General features: G+C 40.4%; 1 protein-coding gene across 2 annotated transcripts in view; it reads left to right on the plus strand.

Annotated features, from left to right (window-relative positions):
- rps6ka5 (ribosomal protein S6 kinase, polypeptide 5) overlaps window positions 1-15019 on the plus strand; it is a 32336-nt gene extending 17317 nt beyond the window's left edge. For both annotated transcript variants that reach the window (XM_057859858.1, XM_057859859.1), the window contains 5 exons: window positions 1472-1642; window positions 1725-1916; window positions 3048-3207; window positions 5334-5497; window positions 8581-15019. In XM_057859858.1, the coding sequence (XP_057715841.1) occupies window positions 1472-1642; window positions 1725-1916; window positions 3048-3207; window positions 5334-5497; window positions 8581-8880 (987 nt within the window). In that variant the 3' untranslated portion in view covers window positions 8881-15019. The remainder of the gene's footprint in view (window positions 1-1471; window positions 1643-1724; window positions 1917-3047; window positions 3208-5333; window positions 5498-8580) is intronic.
- The last annotated feature ends 5032 nt before the right edge of the window (window positions 15020-20051 follow it).

Raw genomic sequence — 20051 nt, forward strand, 5'->3', positions numbered from 1 at the left:
ATGTTACATAAATACAATGAACCCCTGCAGTCGGCTAGAAGTAGACCCCAAACAATGACCTCAAGTTATTTTATCATTTTAATCTCAATTTATAACATTACCCCTCAAAATGATGACTTGATGAAGTGCTCGGACTCCGGCATGTACAGTATATAAAATAACAATTACTGTTTTCCTATTACCTTTTTTTTTTAAATGTTTTTCTGTCAGTGGTGAAAAACATGAAATATCAAACAGGGAAGCAGTCTTATTTTTCAGTAGAGTGAATAGTGGAGATTTAAAAAAAACAAAACAAAAAAAAAAAAAACGAACAATCCACTAGGCATGTGCCGGTATGATATTCTGACGGTATCACGATATTGCAATTACAGCTTTAAAATGTGTTACTTTGAGATATCTGGGTTTTTTAAAAAAATAATTAAAAATTCCATTGAACACGATTTTTATTATTCAAAACGCATTAGCAAATTGGAACATACCCATATTTTTCGGACTATACAGTATGTCGCACCTGAGTAAGTCGCACCAGCCATAAAATACCCAACGAAGAGGAAAAAAAAACACAGCTGACTCACTGACACTGAGCAACAACCTGTGGGGGAGGGTTGAACCTTGCAGTTGCAAGCGAAGCATTTCTCCATGCACTTTTGGAACATAAAAAATAGCTAATACCATAGGGACGGTATGACAGAAAAATAATGTCGGTTTTGAAACCTTGATCCTTGACGTTGTCATACCATGGTATACCTTGATACCGTTAATCGGCACATGTCTACAATCTACACATCCCCCCGCCTATGGGATGCCATAACAGATTATTTTGATAGTCGACTAAGCATAGATCATTTTTGCCGACTAATCTGTTGGTTATGAATTATGTTATTTACTACTATACAAAGTGCCTATTACATTGTGTTTAACATTTAAAAGACAGCTATTCAATGTCTCTAAAAATCAGTTATAAGTTAATTTGATCATCAATTATTTGTTGATTGATTAAGGCAGCCCTACCCCTGCTTACATGCTTTTTTTGTGATATCCCAAAATTTCAGACAAATCATTTTAAAACTTCCACCATTAAGTTGCAACTATACGTTCAACTCAATTGAAAAAAATCATTGATTACTGTAGTAAAAAGTAAGTTAATGTGATTGTTTAAGTGTGCACACCCTAATGTAACTGGAGACCTGGCTCTATTCAGGATAAACACATATGCTGCCTTTGACGGCCACAGCCATCCTTTCCATTTGAAATGGGCGGGCTGACAGCGGTCAGTCACTGTTAGCCTCTCCCAGTTCAAATGAAATGGACATCTGTCGGCATCAGTAGCAGTGATCGTACGCTGTTCTTATCGAGTTGACTTTTACAGATAGCCATGAGTAGATATGTTTTTCAGCAAATAGATGTCCAGAAAATTTTGCAAGTAGCTGAATTTTCAAACATCAATATTCTTTTATTTTGGGGACGGTAGCTCCACACATACCTCGTCCTGGAACTGCTTGGTGGAGGAGAGTTGCTGGAGCGCATCCGCCGGAAGCGGCACTTCAGCGAGACGGAGGCCAGTCGCATCATGCGGAAGCTGGTGTCGGCCGTCAGCCACATGCACGACGTGGGCGTGGTACACCGGGATCTGAAACCAGAGGTAGTTGCCACCCACACTTGCCCTTTCGAACCAACCAGAAAGCCAAAAACCGAGCCTGTACATGTGTGGAATCGCTTCGCAGAACTTGCTCTTCACTGATGAAAGCGAAAACTCCGAGATCAAAATCATCGACTTTGGCTTCGCACGCCTCAAGCCGCCAGACAATCAGCTGCTAAAGACTCCCTGCTTCACTTTGCAGTACGCCGCGCCTGAGATTCTCAAGTATGACGGCTACGATGAATCGTGTGATCTGTGGAGTCTGGGCGTCATTTTGGTAGGTGAAGTCATGCAAAAGAATGCCCCCCCCCCATTTTATCATGTGTTTGTAATTTTTTTTTGTCTCTTTATGTTCCATAGTTTCCCTTATTGTCTCCAATTATGTCCCATCATGTACGGCTTCTTTTGAACGCTGTGACCTTAATGACAAGGTGGCTAATTTATGGTTTTTCCTGGCTACCCAGGAGGGGTTAAACAGTAAATCGAAATGGATCGATACTACGTCAGTTGTGCATCCAAACGGAATGATGGTTGTTTAATTAAAAGAAAAAAAACTAAGAATTTCATTGTTTTTTTAATGCAATTTGTGCCTGTTATGTGTGATTGAAGAGAGAGGGTGCGGACATAGTAACTCTGAATTCCCAGAAGCCACTGGTTATTTATGCATTTTAATGATAATAATGCCAGTAAGAGGCATGGATCGGTGATCACCGATCACACAGAAATTGGACGCTAATGATCAGTGTCTAATCGATCTCTATTCTTCATTTCCCGTTATATCGCATACTATCCATTGGGATTATCTGTAGAATTGTATCGATCTAACTAGGGCCGCAGCTGTCCATTATTTTAGTAGTCGATCAATCGATGAACTAGTTAGTTCGAATAATCGAGTAATCGGATGAGGAACACGAAAAATTAAAATACCTGAGCTGAGTCTCAAACGGTATTAAAAAAAATAAATAAGGATCTATGCACAACAAAAGAACAATTGGCTAATTTAGATGGTAAAAGTCCTTTTTTATTTAATAATTTTTTCGCTATAATGCTCTTAACAAATGGTTCAGACACATATTCCCACAAAAATGGCTAAATATACCTATAAACTAAATTACGAACGCATTAAAAAAAACATCGAGCAGCTGGATTCAGCAATGTGAAATTAGGCAGACTAGAGGGCAGTGTATCCACCTAAATCAATCAAACTGAATGCAAACACTTTGAAAATAAACCATGACAACACCACTTTAATTAAACGAATACTCGAAGCAGCAAAATTTAATTCGAATCTTTTTTTCTCATCGAATACTCAAGTTAATCGATGAATCGTTGCAGCACTAGATCTAACATAGCAGATGAGACTGTTCCCATTGTCCTTACGGCATGCATTTTGCGATGCTGTTCGCAGTACACCATGCTTTCCGGCCAGGTGCCTTTCCAGTGTCAGGAGCAGAGCCTAACCCACACTAGCGCTGAGGAGATCATGAAGAAAATCAAACAGGGAGACTTCTCCTTTGAAGGCGAGGCGTGGAGAAACGTGTCACAGCAGGCCAAAGATCTCATCCAAGGTGGGAACAGAATTTCTTTAAATATGGACGGCAATCATTCGCTGCTAGCCCTACCGAGTTCAAACTTATTGGACATCTATCGCTGTCACTGACACTGACTTATCCTTAAAGCGGAAATGTGAAGTAAGGTTGGCCAACCATGTTTTTGAATAATATCAATGGCTAAACAGTTATGAGCATATTTTCGTTTTTTGTTTTTAACACAACCCTTCCAGATTCTTTGTTTAACCTATAGCAACGCCCTTGAGAACGAAAATGCTTTTCTTCGGCAATCTTCGGAAATTACGTCACAGCTAGAAGTGCGAGGGAAGTCCGCCATAGAACAGTATTGTTTGTTGCATTGCTTCTCAGTAAGATGCCACGGTGGTGTGTGGCGATGTTTTGTTCTCACTCAAACGAAAAGTTGTGTGAGTGGCCAAAGGATAGCAGGGCACGTAAATGGACATCTTTCGTTCGCACGAAGCGAATGAATTTCGCGCCATCATCGAGCAGTGTTCTCTACTGCAAACACTTCGAAGATGCCTGCTTCCTTAACCGGTCTGCTTATGATCAAGGATTTGCCAAAAAGTAAGTGTGATTTTTGGATAGATGACTGATGACTTTGTCAAAGCAGAGCTGCCAACTGTTGTGGAATGAACAGTATAAGCTAGCGACGTTAGCCGAAAGTTAACTCGTGGCAATCCCCGATCATAGTTGTTGTTGCGTTCGCGAGGTTAAGCGTTTTTAAATTGTGCGTCATCTACGATCTTGTCCGAAAGGGTTAATCCACTGTCAATCAGGAAAGGGGTGTGGATGTGCATATAAGCGGGTCGGCGTCGCGGTAATTCACAGTCACGTTGCAGTAAGAGACACACACCGCCGGTGAGTTTGTGCACATTTATTTGTATTTGTATTATGTATTTCATGCTTCAAGCATTGCATTGCATTTGTACAGTTCGGCGTTTCTTTCACGGTGATCGCTTGATAGCCTTCTAGTTTGTGTTTTACGAGAGCCACTTAAAGGTGACAACAACATGCGTGTTGCTTTTAATGTCTGGCAGCGAATCAGCGAGCGCAGGTCACACAGTGAATCATGGGAAATGTAGTCTCGGGACAACACTGAAGTGGTGCTTTGTAATCTGTTCGCTTTTGTGAAAAAACTACATTTCCTCACGCCATTAGACGCCACTTCCTGCCGAGAGCCCCGAGCCGTGTTGTACTGTTAGCTCCTTGTGTTAATAAAGAAACAAATTTGTCAGCTCGTCGTGTGTTTTTCTAAACCAAAAGCTCATAACCAGACACTATGCACGATCCGTTTAAGAGACGCTGGAGTAGTAGGAGGCGAGGAGGAGAACAGCGAGAAGCAAAACTTCGCGGTCGAATGTGGCGGAAGTCCGCTATTATTTTATTTTCATATTGTTGCCACAATAAAGTGGAGAAAGCCATCAACGACTCATATCCTTCTTTCCCCCCAACATTTTTATACTGTTAATATATATGCACGAGAGCTGCCGGATCTGCCAAAATGAACATGAAGTCTGATTATTATTATTTTTTGCACAATGTCATCAGATAGACAAAAACATAAAATTATGTGCAAATGCCTGCATCTTCAAATCATGAAAATAATAACAGCCTATATCTTACCAATCTTGTAATCTCGATGGGTCTTGTATCCATTCCATGTCAGGTAGTCTAGGCACATTGTTTGCGTCCTGATTAGCATCTGGCTAATACATGTTAGGTCCAACATAAAATTCCAACCTCCTTTTCTTCCTCCAACTCTTCAAAAACTTGGATCTCCTCCCTTGCGCTCGATCTATCGCTTATATCGCTGTTTGAATCATTGTTTGAAGGGCTTTGTATGGCGGCCGTATGTATGGAGCTGCCATCGCTGTTCCCGGTGTGACGTATCACTTCCTGGTTCATCCCCTTTCAGGCTCGAACTTCGGTAACGCGATTATTTTGTCAAATATACAACATATAAATTATTTTTTCATGCTTTATTTTTTGGACAATGTTTAATTACTTGAATTGTGACCCTATTTGGCATGTGAAGAAATTACTTCACATTTCTGCTTTAACTGTGATACCAGCCCCTCTTGTCTAGACTCTGACTTGTGTCCTGAATAACCTGGATTCTTTAGAGCTGCTGACCGTGGACCCAAGCAAGCGGATCAAGATGTGCGGCCTCCGTGACAATGCTTGGCTCCAGGATGACAGCCAGCTATCTTCCAACCCGCTCATGACGCCAGACATCCTGGGCTCCTCCACTGCATCCGTCCACACCTACGTCAAAGCTACCTTTAACGTAAGATTGCTCGACGCCTTCTCTCTATTTGGAACAATTTCCTCCTTGAACCAGTGTAACAGTGGAATTTTAGAGTAGGTTTTTTTTTCTTTTAAGAAAATGGCACTCCAAAGGAAACGAGTACAGTACAGTGTTACCTCTACATAGTACAAAGTGAATTCGTTTCCTTGACCTTGTTTGTAAGTCGAAATGTCGAGCAGTATTTTCCCATAAAAATACATTATAATTCCATTAATTCTTTCCACAGTCCGAAAACCTGCACTAAATCCTTAATAAATAGTGCTGGTACTATTGCAAATAGCACTTACACAGAGCAAAACAAAATAAATGATAAAAATCGCAGTAATAATAGTAAGTGTAATTAGAGGTGTGCGAAATTTCCGATTCTTAGATTATTCGCGATTCGGCCGTAGAATATTCAAGAACGATACACAAACATCGAAATTCCGATTATTGAAACATGTCAAGTAAAGCGGAACTAAAACACAGTCTTCGGGATGCAGTGAGGAACGGACCGAGAGTAAACATCATGCTTTTCATCACCCGGGTAATGACAATGCTCAACTCGCGGCTCTGGCTCAACTCATGCCGCTAGATAAAAAAACAATAACACCTGACTGCTGCCGACTGCTGCTGACAGTCGCTACAAACTACGCCCACTTAATGCTACGGTAGATATCACATTTATAAAGAAGTAGATGGGAAATGAAAGACTTGGCGACGTTAGCAGCACATGTATGGAAAACTAGACTTGCCGGCGTTAGTAAACAGCCGCCATTTTAGAGCAATAGACTTCCCTGGAAGGCTTTTGTGGCGAACCTTCCAAACGAACCTAATTAACTTTTTATCTAAAATACTCCTAAATCGGCAAAATCTTGACTTGAATCTATCTTTAAATGATGAAACGCTTTTAAAACTTTCACATGTCGAAAGTAGACAGAAGGGTAATTATGGAATAATGGGAGGCAATTTTAACTAGTGCTGTCAAATTTATCGCATTAATGGGCGGTAATTAATTTTTTAAACTAATCACATTAAAATATTTGGCGCATTTAACGCATGCACGGAATGGCCCGCTCATGCATTGCCTCAAACAGATTACAATGACGCCGAGTTGACACTGGCGTTCATTGGACCACGCCTTTTATTGGCATAAGCTTTGGCAACTCCTTCACAACATACATGACTGTTGTGGCGAGCGATGTGGGGGAGAATAATGGCAGACCTTTTTCTTAAAACACTTGATTGAACACAAGGCAGAACATATACCATTTGCAGCAACCACTGACAGTCATGATTGCCCATCTTCCCATCATGCATTTGGGCGGAACAGTTAAGTCGCTACAGTATCATTTAGTGAAAGCACAACAAAAATAATATTCCTATCTCTCAAAAAATGTTCACAAAAAGAAAAGCGCTCAGTGCAAAGAGAACTGGCATTCCCAATCAAAATAGCTATGCAAAATACACATAAAACTTACTCAGACTTTGCCTTGGCTCGATCTCTACTTAATTTAAAACTTGCCATTGGCACCTTGTGATGTATTTCAATCACTACCTTACAAAGTTAAAGACACTGTGGAAGAACAGCAGGAAGCCCATGTGACGTCCCGCTCGGTGATGTCAACAATGGCGAGCAATTAGTTTATTTTTTTGGTTGAAAATTTTACAAATTTTATTAAAACGAAAACATTAAGAGGAGTTTTAACATAAAATTACTATAAATTGTACTGACATCTATCTTTTAAGAACTACAAGTCTTTCTATCATGGATCCCTTTAACAGAAAGAATGTTGATAATGTTAATGCCATCTTGTAGATTTATTGTTATAATAAACAAATACAGTGCTTATGTACAGTTATGTTGAATGTACATGTCCGTCTTGTGTCTTATCTTTCCATTCCAAAAATAATTTACAGAAAAATATGGCATATCTTAGAGATGGTTTAAATTGCGATTAATTATGATTAATTTTTAAGCTGTGAATAACTCGATAAAAAATTTTAATCGTTTGACAGCCCTAATTTTAAAAACTTTAACAGTTGATTCACAACATTAAATTAATTTAATGTAGTTTAAAGCTGATGATACAGAATGGGGACGTGAGTATTTTATTTACTGTTTTGAACTGTTAACTTGATACTGAAATAGTCGTTTATTTAAGCTTGAGAGGATTTTTGTAATTAATGTACGAAACATTGAAAGCAGCTAATAGCTGGGGGGGGGGGGGGGTGCATCAATAATGGATTTATAATCGAATCGTAGCCTCTGAATCGTAATTGTAATCGAATCGTTAGGGGCCCAAAGATTCCCACCTCTAATAGCTGTACTAATAATACCTGTAATAATGTAACAAATGGGGTTCTAATGTGCTGGATGTGTTTTGCGTGGTGTACCTGAACGCACCGCGTGGCTGACATGACAGAGTGAGAGATTTGCATTAGAGTTTTTACTTTCACTTTTCATGTCCTGTTGTTGGCGTCAGCTGCGGCGGACAGTAGGTGTGTTGTGTTGCACAAGTTCTGAAATGAATTTTTAAAAACCTGATGAAGCTGGCGATTTCTTATGCGATTTTACAATAATAATAATTGTCACCCAAACTTACGGACCTAAAGGAACAGAGGTCGGAGGAGGACTGTCGAGATCGAAGACAGTACGGCCGAATTGTCGAACCAGTTAACGGATGTGCACAGCACGCTCATATTTTTCTATCATTTCCATCTTCATTTCAATGGTAAGTGTCACCTTTTATCTTTTTTCACCACCTGCACTAACATTCTTGGAACCCATGTTGATTTCTCTCACAAGAAAATCCGCTGTGCGTCCGTCTTGCGGAAAAACAACGAAACTGCGGCGCTGTCATAAATCTTCGTATTTGGAGCATGTCGTCGGATGTAGAAACAAATGGCGAGTCAAATTTTACGTCTGATGTCGAAAAGATCGTGTGTCAAAGCGATCGTATGTCGAGGTACCACTGTATATTACAATGAAATATATGAGAAAGATGAGTTTAACATCCCTGTTTTAAAGTAACTTACAGTATATATTTCATAGCACATTTAACCTCCTTGTCATTTGGCAGGCTTTCAACAAATGCAAGCGAGAAGGTTTTCGCTTGCAGACTGTGGACAAAGCGCCTCTTGCCAAGCGGCGGAAGATGAAGAAGACCAGCACCAGCACGGAGACGCGCAGCAGTTCCGGGGAGAGCACCCATTCTTCGTCCTCTTCCTCGCAGGAGAAGAACTTTGCTGAGGGGGGCGATGCCAGCCGCCCGCCAACCGACGACTCGCCGGGCACCACGCCGGCAGGCACGCCCACAGGAAGAGACACAGAGCAGCGGCGGTCAGCAGCTCTTGCATTTCACTTCTCCGACGGAAAGTGACCACTCTCTCCTCTTTTTGTTTCTTGCATGGCAAGCATGCAGCGAGGAGCAGCGACCTCAATATCAAGCAAGCAAACCTCCAATAGCATTAGGCCATCTTTGCTTTACACACATAGAAACACACACTTAAACTCAGTGCAAAAATACTAACAAAAACCAATAGATACATTCTCACACACTGTGTCAATGAGAGACTGGACCAGGAAGGAGCTGCCACGGGGGAAAAAAAAAACATTAAGGGCTGCCCTCCTGTCCCAGCTCCCAACATTTCCAGCATCTACCTTCCCTCGCCGCATTGCGTGTTCCCTCCCCTCCATGTCCCCTCTACTCAGGAGTTGACCTTTGTGGGTCCACTTCTGAGTGAGGTATTTATACGCAATTTGTATGTTAGAGTATTTATGATGAAATGCATTATTAACTTATTTACGACTCCAAGGAGAGAACCCGGAGAGTCTTTAAAAGGAAGCTATTTTATGTACATGTGTCTTGGCTTGTGAAGACTGTTTTACAGGAAATTTTATGGTGGCTCCTATTTGATAGTACAGCTAGTGTGACATTAACTCTCTGGCTGCCATTGACGCCGCCAGACGTCCAATCCATTTGGACATGAATGACTTGCAGCGAAAATTTGTCAACACCAGCCAGTTAGTTGAGTGTCAAAACAGTGTAGCACATAACAGCCTTTTAAAATGTGGCCACAAAATACCAAATTCATGCTCACAAGTTAATTATAATGCATGTACGAAATGCAAATTTTAGGCCAACAGTTAGTAAAGTGTGCAGGAAATAGTGTTGTCCTGCCCTGATACTTAGTGGCAGTATCGGCAACCGATTAAAGCTATTTTTGGAGGATCGGATATTATCAGACTTGGTCACAAGATCAGATCCGACCCAGTGTTTACACGTTTTCAGCACTGTCTCGGTTTTTGGCTGCTGTAAATCAAATCACTTGGCAAACATTTCCGCTGCGTGGGACTACTATGCTATAGAAAACAAAGATGGTATAAGATTACCGTGTAATAATTGTAAAAAGAATTTCTTGAAGAAGCACCAGCAGGGCCTATGATACGTCATTTACTGGTTGCATTATTTTTAATTGCCTAAACACAAAAAAACGTATCAGATTGCTAACTGCTAGACACATCTTAAAAAAAAAAAAAAAAAAAAAAAAAACAGATCAGAAATCTGTCTCGGCACATCTCTCGCATGATATACCAAGAATCTAAAGATGTCCATGTTGTTCATGGGAATGATATTTTAAGAAAAAAATAAGTATTTGACAAACATATAGATTATCAATTTTGTAGCCACAATTAGTATTTTGTGTGAATATTGTACAAAAAACTGGGCAGGACTTTTATATTGTATTTTAAAAGATCGTTTCAAAGAATCTGGACTGAAAATCACATTTCCACCACATTTGAGCAAGGAAATACCCCCCAACCAAAATCCATCTAATTGCCCAGCCTTACATGTGAGTATTTTGCGTGATAAAATTTGGCCGCAAGAAAAAATTTCACGACTTATCTGGGCTCTGTACTAAAGTGAGCTCAAGGCAGCAGCTGTGTGCGTAAAGTCCCAAAGCAACCGGCTCAAGGATTCATGAAGTTCGATTCGTGCTTATTTTTATAATAAACGTGCCAAAAAAATTAATATAACTGACTTAAAAAAGCTTTTTTTTAACTTTTAAACTCCAGAATAGTAGGTGACAGTGTTATTTCTTTTCTTTGTTTTTTCTCAAAGAAATGTAGCATGAGCGAGGTGCATTTGCAAGGCAACAGTTATCAACTGAAAACTACCATTTTAAATGTGACTTTTAATCTCGAGAGTTTAAATGGACGCCGGCCGATAATCCTCGCACGTGCTCAGTCGGCATTCGCCACGACTTTGGTTTTTCAGTGGCAAACTTCAACACGATAATGTCGAAAGTTTCAAAAGCGATACATGCAACAGGCCGTTTGGCCCCCGTGTCAACTTTGTCGCAGCTTGTGTTTCGTAGACGTGCGTGTGCTCCCCTGGTAGTACTGTTTTTGGTACTGGTTTTGTTTTGGCCGCCGTCTTCCTCTCATTTAGAAAACCAAAGCGCGACCCTACCGCTGATAATAACCTCAAGGTAGCTGCTCCGCGATCTCTCCTCTTTCTCATGCAATTTATGCAAAACTTGTGTTTGTTTTGTACCACTGCACCTAGCATCTTGTTTTGCTTTGAACTATGCATCCCCTTTACTACTACTTTTTTTCGCTCCATTTTACTTTGCTTTTGACCTGACGAGCGTGCAAGCGATTCCTTGCTGATATACGCTGCATCCCTCGTCCACATTATAAAGGTGAAAACTCTGAAAAGAAAACTGAAGAGGGAAATGTGGAATCCTCGGAGCAGCGGCACTACAAAGCTCCTTTAAACTTAGTACCCCCATCCCCGCTCCTCTATCCACCAACCTCCTTTTGTTTGGGTGTATTAATAGCTCAAGTGGAGCAAAGAGGAAGAGTGTCCTACATTGAGCCCCCTCCTCTGGGAGCCCGACTCTATTAGCTGATGTGCAGCACTTGTGTTTGTTCCAAAGAAAACAGCATCCTCTCTCCATCCAGAAAGAGCGTGTCCACAAGCTTGTCTAAAATGAGACTCCCGCCATATCTGAACACTTTTCTGGATTTTTATTATTCTCATTTTATGTCTCATAGTTGAGACATAATGATGGAAATTACAGAGAGAATGTGCACAATTGGTGTCATGACTAATTACAGTACTTTTTTCCCTCATTGTATACAGTAAGGAGCAGAAGTATTTCTTCCCCTTGTGGTTTTGCAAGTTCACCCACTTAGAAAATAGGTAGGGGTCTGAAAGTTCAATCATTGATGCATTTCCACTTATAGAGACATAACCTAAAAAAAATAATAAAACGGAACTCACGTTGTATGATTTTTCAATACCGTATTGGCCCGAATATAAGACAGTGTTTTTTGCATTGAAATAAGACTGAAAAAGTGGGGGTCGTCTTGTTTCGCGGTCTAGACATTATACCCATTCACGACGCTAGATGGCGCCAGATATCATTGAAGCAATGTTCTGTCATGACAGATCCCAGCTACTCTTTTAAGTTTAACCAGTTTGCATTATTTTATTGCAATGTTTTTCCTTATTCAGATTTGTTTCAAGACTACAGTTACAGTTAGAGTTCACTTTGATGGTTAATGCAGTTATTGCAATTTTGTTGTTTTATCACAATAGACTGGTTTATTTACATTTCCAAAACCAGAAGCCATTCATTCATGAATGCGATTACACTTTAGATATTTAAATGTTCAGATATTAAGATTTGAATGAGGCAAAACAACATGCTTTTTCTCTCAAATATATTGTTATAATGATTTGTTTCAGATGTACTGTAATTATTTTCTGTATAAAAAATTAATTTGGTGTTCAAAAAGTCTTATTTTCAAACTTGAGTCTTGAAAAAGAGGGGGCCGTCTTATAATCAGGGCCGTCTTATATTCGGGCCAATACGGTAATTTATTTGTAATTTACTGGGGTTCATAATTATTTGTACCCCTGAGAAAATCAGTGCTAGAATTTAGTGTAGAAGCCTTGTAGTTCTTCACTAGGTTTTCACATAATGAAACAAGAATTTTGGCCAATTCCTCCACACAAATCTTCTCTAGATCTGTCAGGTTTCGGGGCTGTTTGAGAAACACAAAGTTTCAGCTCCATCCAAAGATTTTGTATTGGTTTGAGGTCTGGAGACTGGCTAGGCCACTCCAGAATCTTGATATGCTTTTTACGTGGCCACTCTATAGCCAGCTTGGCTGTGTGCTTCAGATCATTGTCATGTTGGAAGATCCAGCCACGACTCATCTTCAAGTCTCTGACTGAGGGAAGGAAGTTATGGCTCAAAATCTGACGATATATTTCACCACTCATCCTCTGCTTTACACAATACAGTCGTCCTGTCCCGTTTGCCGAAAAGCAGCCCCAAAGCATGAGGTTTCCATCCCCATACTTCACAGTGGGGATGGTGTTCTTGGGATTGTACTCATCCTTCTTTTTCCTCCTCACAACGACACAACAGTTTGCACTAAAAAGTTCTACTTTGGTCTCATCTGACCACATGATTTTCTCCCATGACCCCTCAGCATCATTCAGATGGTCCCTGGCAAACTTCAGACGGGCCTTCACATGTACTGGCTTCAACAGGGGAACCACCTGAGCAATGCACGATTTTAAACCATTGCACCGCAGTGTTCTACTGACAGTAGCCTTTGAAACTTTGCATCCAGGTCTCTTCAGGTCTTTGACCAGCTCCTGCCATGTAATTCTAGGCTGAGCCTTCACTTTTTTCAGCATGAGTGATGCCGCACAAGGAGATTTTACATGGAGCCCCAGTCTGAGGTAGATTATCAGTCATGTTTATCCTTTCCCATTTTCAAACAATTGCTGCAACTATTGATTTATTCTCACCAAGCTGCTTTCCAATTGTCCTATAGGCTTTTCCAGCTTTGTGGAGCTCAACGATTTTTTCTCTGGTGTCCTTCGAAAGCTCTCTGGTCTTGCCCATGGTAGCAGTTGGAATATGACTGAGTGTGGGGTGCACAGGTGACAATTATGAGCTCAAACAGGTGGTGGGTGGGTGGTTACTCATGGTGTAAAGGTGGAGTTTTTTTTTTTTTTTTTTTTTTTGTTAAGGTAGACTGAATGCTTTGAGTGTCATAATTATTGCTGATTCTCAGGGGTTCAAATACTTATACTTCCAGTAAATTACAAACAGATTATTTTTTAAAAATCATACAATGTGAGTAACGGATTTTTTTTCAGATTAAGTGGAAATGCATCTATGGTTGATTTTTCAGACCACTACCTACAGTATATTGTAAGTGGGTGAACTTGCAAAATTACAAGGGGTGCAAATACTTCTGCTCCTCACAGTGTATAGTAACTATATGTGCGTGCGTGTGTATCTACTATATGTGTAGGGCGGCATGGTGAGTAAGTGCGCACATTCGCCTCGCAGTTCTGAGATCAAGGGTTCAATCCCAGCCTCCGACCTTCCTGTGTCGAGTTTGCATGTTTTCTATGTGCCTGCGTGGGTTTTTGCCGGGTACTCAGGCTTCCTCCCACATATCCATAAACATGCATGGTAGGCTGATTGAACAATCCATATTCTCCGTAGGTAAATTGTGAGTGTTAAATGGCTGTGTCTCGATATGTACCCTGTGATTGGCTGGCAGCACAGGTTGTACCCCACCTCCTGCCCATAGTTAGATGGAATAGGCTGAAGCACTTCTGTGACTCTTTTGACGATAAGCGGTACAGATGATGAATGAATGGATGAATCTATGTCAAACTATACATATTAACTAAATTATTAAATGAAGTGATTTTTAAAGCAATTTGACCAAAATGAAAAGTGGCAAGCAAGTACGTAATGTGCAGTGTTGTGAAATAAGTCAAATGAACACTTGTAAAATGCAATGCAAAGATCCTGTAGAATACGTATTTCCGACTGAGATCAACTTCACTTGAGATGGTCCTAAAATGATTATGAAGTATTGCCTTAAAATTGTTGCTACATTTTATCCAAAATATATTTAAAAATTCCTTTAAACAGACTAGCCGCTGCTCCGTTTTCCATTTTTTTCCCCCTCCTATCATGCATCGAAAATGTACTGTAGCAGTAAATCCCTTTGAGATGCGATACTTTGCACTCTTTGGTTTCTCTCTCTGACCAATTTGCATCAAAAAAGTGTTTTTTTTTTTCTACTTTATTGAACTTGTTGTCCACTGTGAATCATTTGGGTGGGGCCTTTGGCCTAATGGGGGAATACTTAAATTTTCTTCTCTTGAACACAATCTTACCTTTATTGTGTGCTGATGTTGTTTATTTGTTTTTGTATTGTTATTTTTGATGTGTACAAAAACCTGCTTAAAATTTTACGCAGGCGTGTTGTTTTATTGATCCGCCGCCAGATAGCAGCAAAGCACATGCAACAGGGTTTTAAGCTATTCGAGTCCCAAACATCCTTTAAAGGTACTCTGTTTGAAATTGTGTCTAAACTACTGTAATAATTGTTGACTGATCTGTTCGTCTTCTGCGATTTTCTTCCTCCAGACCATTGCGTGATGTGCAAATATATTTATTTTTAGATCCCGGGAAATACTGTTTGTCATCTCACATTAAAATGTTCTTTAACGTTTACCAAGGTGTACTGGTCGTCGCTTCTTGAAGAGGTCATCTCCACACTTTCCCTTCTTTAGCAGCTTAAAGGGAACCTCGGACTTAAAGACTTGTAGGCTCTAATAAGCCACGATTTTCTCTCTCACTAAAATATGTTATTAGAAACACATAATATTGCCATTGATTTTAAAAACTATAATATTTAGTACATGTTTTGACCTACGGAGGGCCCCATGTCTTAAGCGCGCAATGGACGCTTGGGGTGATGACGTAGATTGTCACTGTCACTCAAGGAATACTACTGGGTAACTGCAATTCCTTCTACGCGCGAGACGTCCAATACATGCTCGCATCGGTTAAAAGCGGCGAGTACTTACTATTTGTGTTTTTATTGAGTCTTTTATTACCTTTTCATTGCCTTAAAATACTTTTTTCATGTGTTTCCCTCTCATACTTTTAAGCATTGTGTTTTCTTGTGGTAGCTTTAAAGCATATTGTTGATCTGTTTACCACATTAGTCACATGGCATATTTAAACCACCCTTGTTTTAAATGACTACGTTTAAGTATTTTCTTAATATAAGGCATCTTTAGTATGTTCTTTCTGTATGCATCTAAACAAAACATGCTGAAGGCGCACGGTAGTACTCTTGGTGTCAAATTCCGCTTTTGTAAGAAGTTTCGCGTAGTTTTTTTTTCCCCCTACTCTTGTCTTGTCTCATCCCGTCTTTCCTGTTCATTTTGCTTGTACTGGTCGTTTTGTGAAATATCGACAGGGCTGTCATTCTCATTAATTTTTATCTCAGGTTCAAACTGAAAGGGCTGAACAGATGACATGTTTATGTCACTAGAGTCATTCACTGGAAGCCCGGTGTTCTAACAAATTTTGCAGCCCATCAAAAATTGCAACTTTGCAGTTCTGCGCATGCGCGCAACATTAAAAATGGCAACGAATGCAGCGATTCCAAAGTAAACACTACAAACTTTCTTGAAAGAAAGGAATATTTACTTACATTTGATCATGGATGGACATGTACAAAACTTCTACGACACATCCTGCCATGTTAGCTGCACACAACAACTGCACCCCGCTCTCTCACTGTTAACGACTTCGCCGTGTCGTTAGGCATTAATTTACGCCATTTTCGTGTTACAAATGTATGTTTGTGGTGTAACTAGTTTATTTAGCATCTTTGGATAACATTGAGAGTCCAACTGAGGGGCCGTTTACATGGTGACTCTCCGAGAAGACGAAAAATTTAATGTTTGCATTTATATGGTTCCGTCTCCATTCTAACAATGTCGCAATTCCAAATAAAAACGATGTAGTATTCATGCAGTGCATATTTACAAGGCAACAGCGAATTATGCACTTTGACCTCTTCAGCCCGGAACACAACATGCCCGCCCACTCCAAGCAATGGCATTTTCTTTTGTTCAAACAGGCACAAAAATGGAAACATTCAACATATTTAAATTAAAAATATTATGAAAACAGTAAATCAAAGCCAACGTTCCGCCATTTGCTGTTTTTAATGTTTAATAGCACGCCCATATGACGTGTGCGAGTGCTTACGTCATCGAAGCAAAGGCGGTTTCCATTCATTTGAATGCGCTGCGACCCCCGTAATCGAATTCTTCCACTTTGGAGGCAGGATTCAGAATTTTTCGTCTACGCCGACACCATATGCACGCGAGGCTATTCCGCTACTCAGTCATTGTGTCTTTGTGTCGCAGAGTCGCCATGTAAACTGCCCCTGAATGTTAAAGAGGGCTTTTTCACTGCCTCAAAAGCTTTGAGAGCAAAATTTTATAAGGGAGTAAATTTTGACAGAACACCGGCAGCCTAACCGCCCTGCAACATCAACAACAATGGCAACCTACTATTGAAACAAATTTTTTATAAAAACGAAAACATCAAGAGGGGTTTCAATATCAAACTAGGCCTGCAAGCAGGACTGAACGGGCCCTCGCAATCTAGCGCAACTCGGACGTCACGCAACTCGGACTGTGTGCAGGTCAGGCTGGTGGCAGATCCTCCTCTCTAATTATCTCATTAGAACCTAACATGCTCGAAAGTCGCCTATTTACATTCCCACACCCAAGAGATAAAAACCCCTATTGGAGAGAGTACTACAAAAAAGGAGCCACTACTGAGCTGTGCAGCCAAGCCCTTATTCAAAACCCAAAATTAATCTTCTAACTCGGCCAATTCGACCAAGTGTGCCAAATACTGTGGCTCTATAAGCTGCCTGAGTCTCTGAAAAAAAATATTTCCTTTAAATGGCGAACAAAGGGTCGTCACGGCAACAGACAGAGACACGTGGACATGGGCCGTAAATAAGTATTTTAATAGGTCTTGAAACTACAATGACCAACCTGAAAAGAACTGAACATGTATTGGAAAAACGAGTGACTTTCTATTGCCGCTAGTTGGCGCTGTAGGTTTGATGCAAATGACCCCTACAAGGCCCTTCAGGGTATGACTCTCAACAAGCACGGGAAGTTTGCCGCAGATATGTTGTATATCTGCCGAGTTATGACTGTTCAAAATTTTTGGAGAGAAAAATTATTGACAGTCATTTTCACTTTCCTGTTTGGACCCCTCCGCTTCAACGAAACTTCAATATTTTTCATCAGGCACCTGAAGACAGGTCTTAAGGCTTCCCTTATGCAGGTTTGAGGTCGATTAATTTTTTCCCTTGGAGGAGGAGTGTGTCACCGTAAAAAAGGGCATTTCCTGTTCCCACTAGGAGGCGCCAGGCACAAATGGTAAATTTTCAATCCAGTCGTGCTCAGGCTGGTATACCTCACACACATGGCAGATTTAAAATAGATTGAACGTTGTATGAGGGAGTTATCAGTCATTTTCCGAATTCGGTGTTTTGGCGAAAAAATGGCCGACTTTGGCACCCCGCCCAGGTCAGGCCCGTGAATGAAAACACACCATTTTTATAACTTAAGATTTCATATGCCTCATGAACAGTCTCGCCAATTTTGAGAATGATCAAACTAATTCCCTAGGTGCCAAGGTGTAAAATGTGCACACTGTAAATCGATAAAAAATTCACATTCAATCCAAAATACCCGATTTCCTGTTGGGTTTGGAATACGCATGCAAGAGACTTTTTGGAGCAGTTTTGTACAAGGTATTGACTCTCCGAATTTCATCCATCTACGTTGAAAAAATCTAAATGGAGAGATCTTTTTGAAAATTTCAAGGGGGCGCCACTGAGCCATTTTGTTACATTTTTTCGTAACGTTGCAAGATTATTGAACGTTATGCAAAGCCGCATGTATGTCGAAATTTTTGTGAGTTTTCGTGCATGTTCAAGCCTCCAAATGTAAACTCCTACTGTTAACCGATAAAAATTTCACATTTGATCCAAAATACCCGATTTCCTGTTGGATTTGGAAAATGGGTGCAAGAGACTTTTTGGAGCAGTTTTGCACAAGGTATCAACTCCCCAAATTTCCTCACTCTATGTTGGAAAAACCCAATAGGAAAGGCCTTTTTTAAAACTTCTTTCTGTCGCCACTAGTTGGCACTGTAGAGTTGATGCAAATGACCCTTACACGAACCTTCAGGGTATGACTCTCAACAAACACGGGAAGTTTGGCGCAGATATGTTGTATATCTGCCGAGTTATGACTGTTCAAAGTTTTTGGCGAGACAAATTGTTGACGGTCATTTTCACTTCCAGTTTGTACCTCTCCGCTTCTACAAAACCTCAATATTTTTCATTAGGCACCTGAACACATGTCTTGAGGCTCCCCTGAAACAGGTTTGAGGTCAATAGATTTTTTTCCCTTGGAGGAGGAGCCTGTCTCGTAAAGAAGGCCATTTCCTGTTCCCACTAGGGGGCGCCAAGCCTAATGGGTAAAATTTAAATGCAGTCGTGTTCAGGCTGGGATATCTCATATACTTGCTAGAAATGAAAAAGATTGAACGTTGTATCACGGAGTTTTTAATCATTTTCTGAATTTGGTGTTTTGCCCAAAAATGGCCAACTTTGGGACTACGCCCAGGCCAGACCCTTGGATGAAAACTCACCATTTTGAAAACTTAAGATCTCATATGTCTCCTGTATAGTCTGACCAATTTTGAAGACGATCCAACTATTTTCTTCAGCGACAAGGTCTCAAATGTAAATCGATAAAATTTCGCATTTGATCCAAAATTTCCGACTTCCTGTTGGATTTGGAATATAGGTGCAAGAGACTTTTTGGAGCAGTTTTACGCAATGTATCGACTCACCAAATTTCATCATTCTACGTTGAAAAAACCTAATAGGAAAGGCCTTTTTGAAAATTTCAAGGGGGCGCCACTGAGCGATTTTGTTAAATTTTTTTGTAGATTATCAAAATTTACGCAAAGTTGCATGTATGTGCAAATTTTGGTGAGTTTTCGTGCATGTTCAGGCCTCCAAACGTAAACTCCAACTGTGAACCGAAAAAATTTCACATTTGATCCAAAATATCCGATTTCCTGTCGGATTTGGAATATGGGTGCAAGAGGCTTTTTTGAACAGTTAGGCATAAGGTATCTACTCCCCAAATTTCATCGCTCTACGTTGAAAACCTGAGAGGAGAGGCCTTTTTGAAAATTTTAAGGGTCAAGGGGGCGCCACTGAGCCATTTTTTGAAATTTTTTCAAAACGACGCAAGATTATCAAATTTTACGCGAATCTGCACGTATGTGCAAATTTTGGTGACTTTTCGTGCATGTTCAGGCCTCCAAATTGGCCATTTTCATTTGCCATGAAGAAAGAAGAATAATAACTAGGCCTGCAAGCAGGACTGAACGGGCCCTCGCAATCTAGCGCAACTCGGACGTCACGCAACTCGGACTGTGTGCAGGTCAGGGTGGTGGCAGATCCTCCTCTCTAATCATCTCATTAGAACCTAACATGCTCGAAAGTCGCCTATTTACATTCCCACACCCAAGAGATAAAAACCCCTATTGGAGAGAGTACTACAAAAAAGGAGCCACTACTGAGCTG

The sequence above is a fragment of the Corythoichthys intestinalis genome, chromosome 15, assembly GCF_030265065.1.
Source record: "Corythoichthys intestinalis isolate RoL2023-P3 chromosome 15, ASM3026506v1, whole genome shotgun sequence".
Lineage (NCBI taxonomy): Eukaryota > Metazoa > Chordata > Actinopteri > Syngnathiformes > Syngnathidae > Corythoichthys > Corythoichthys intestinalis.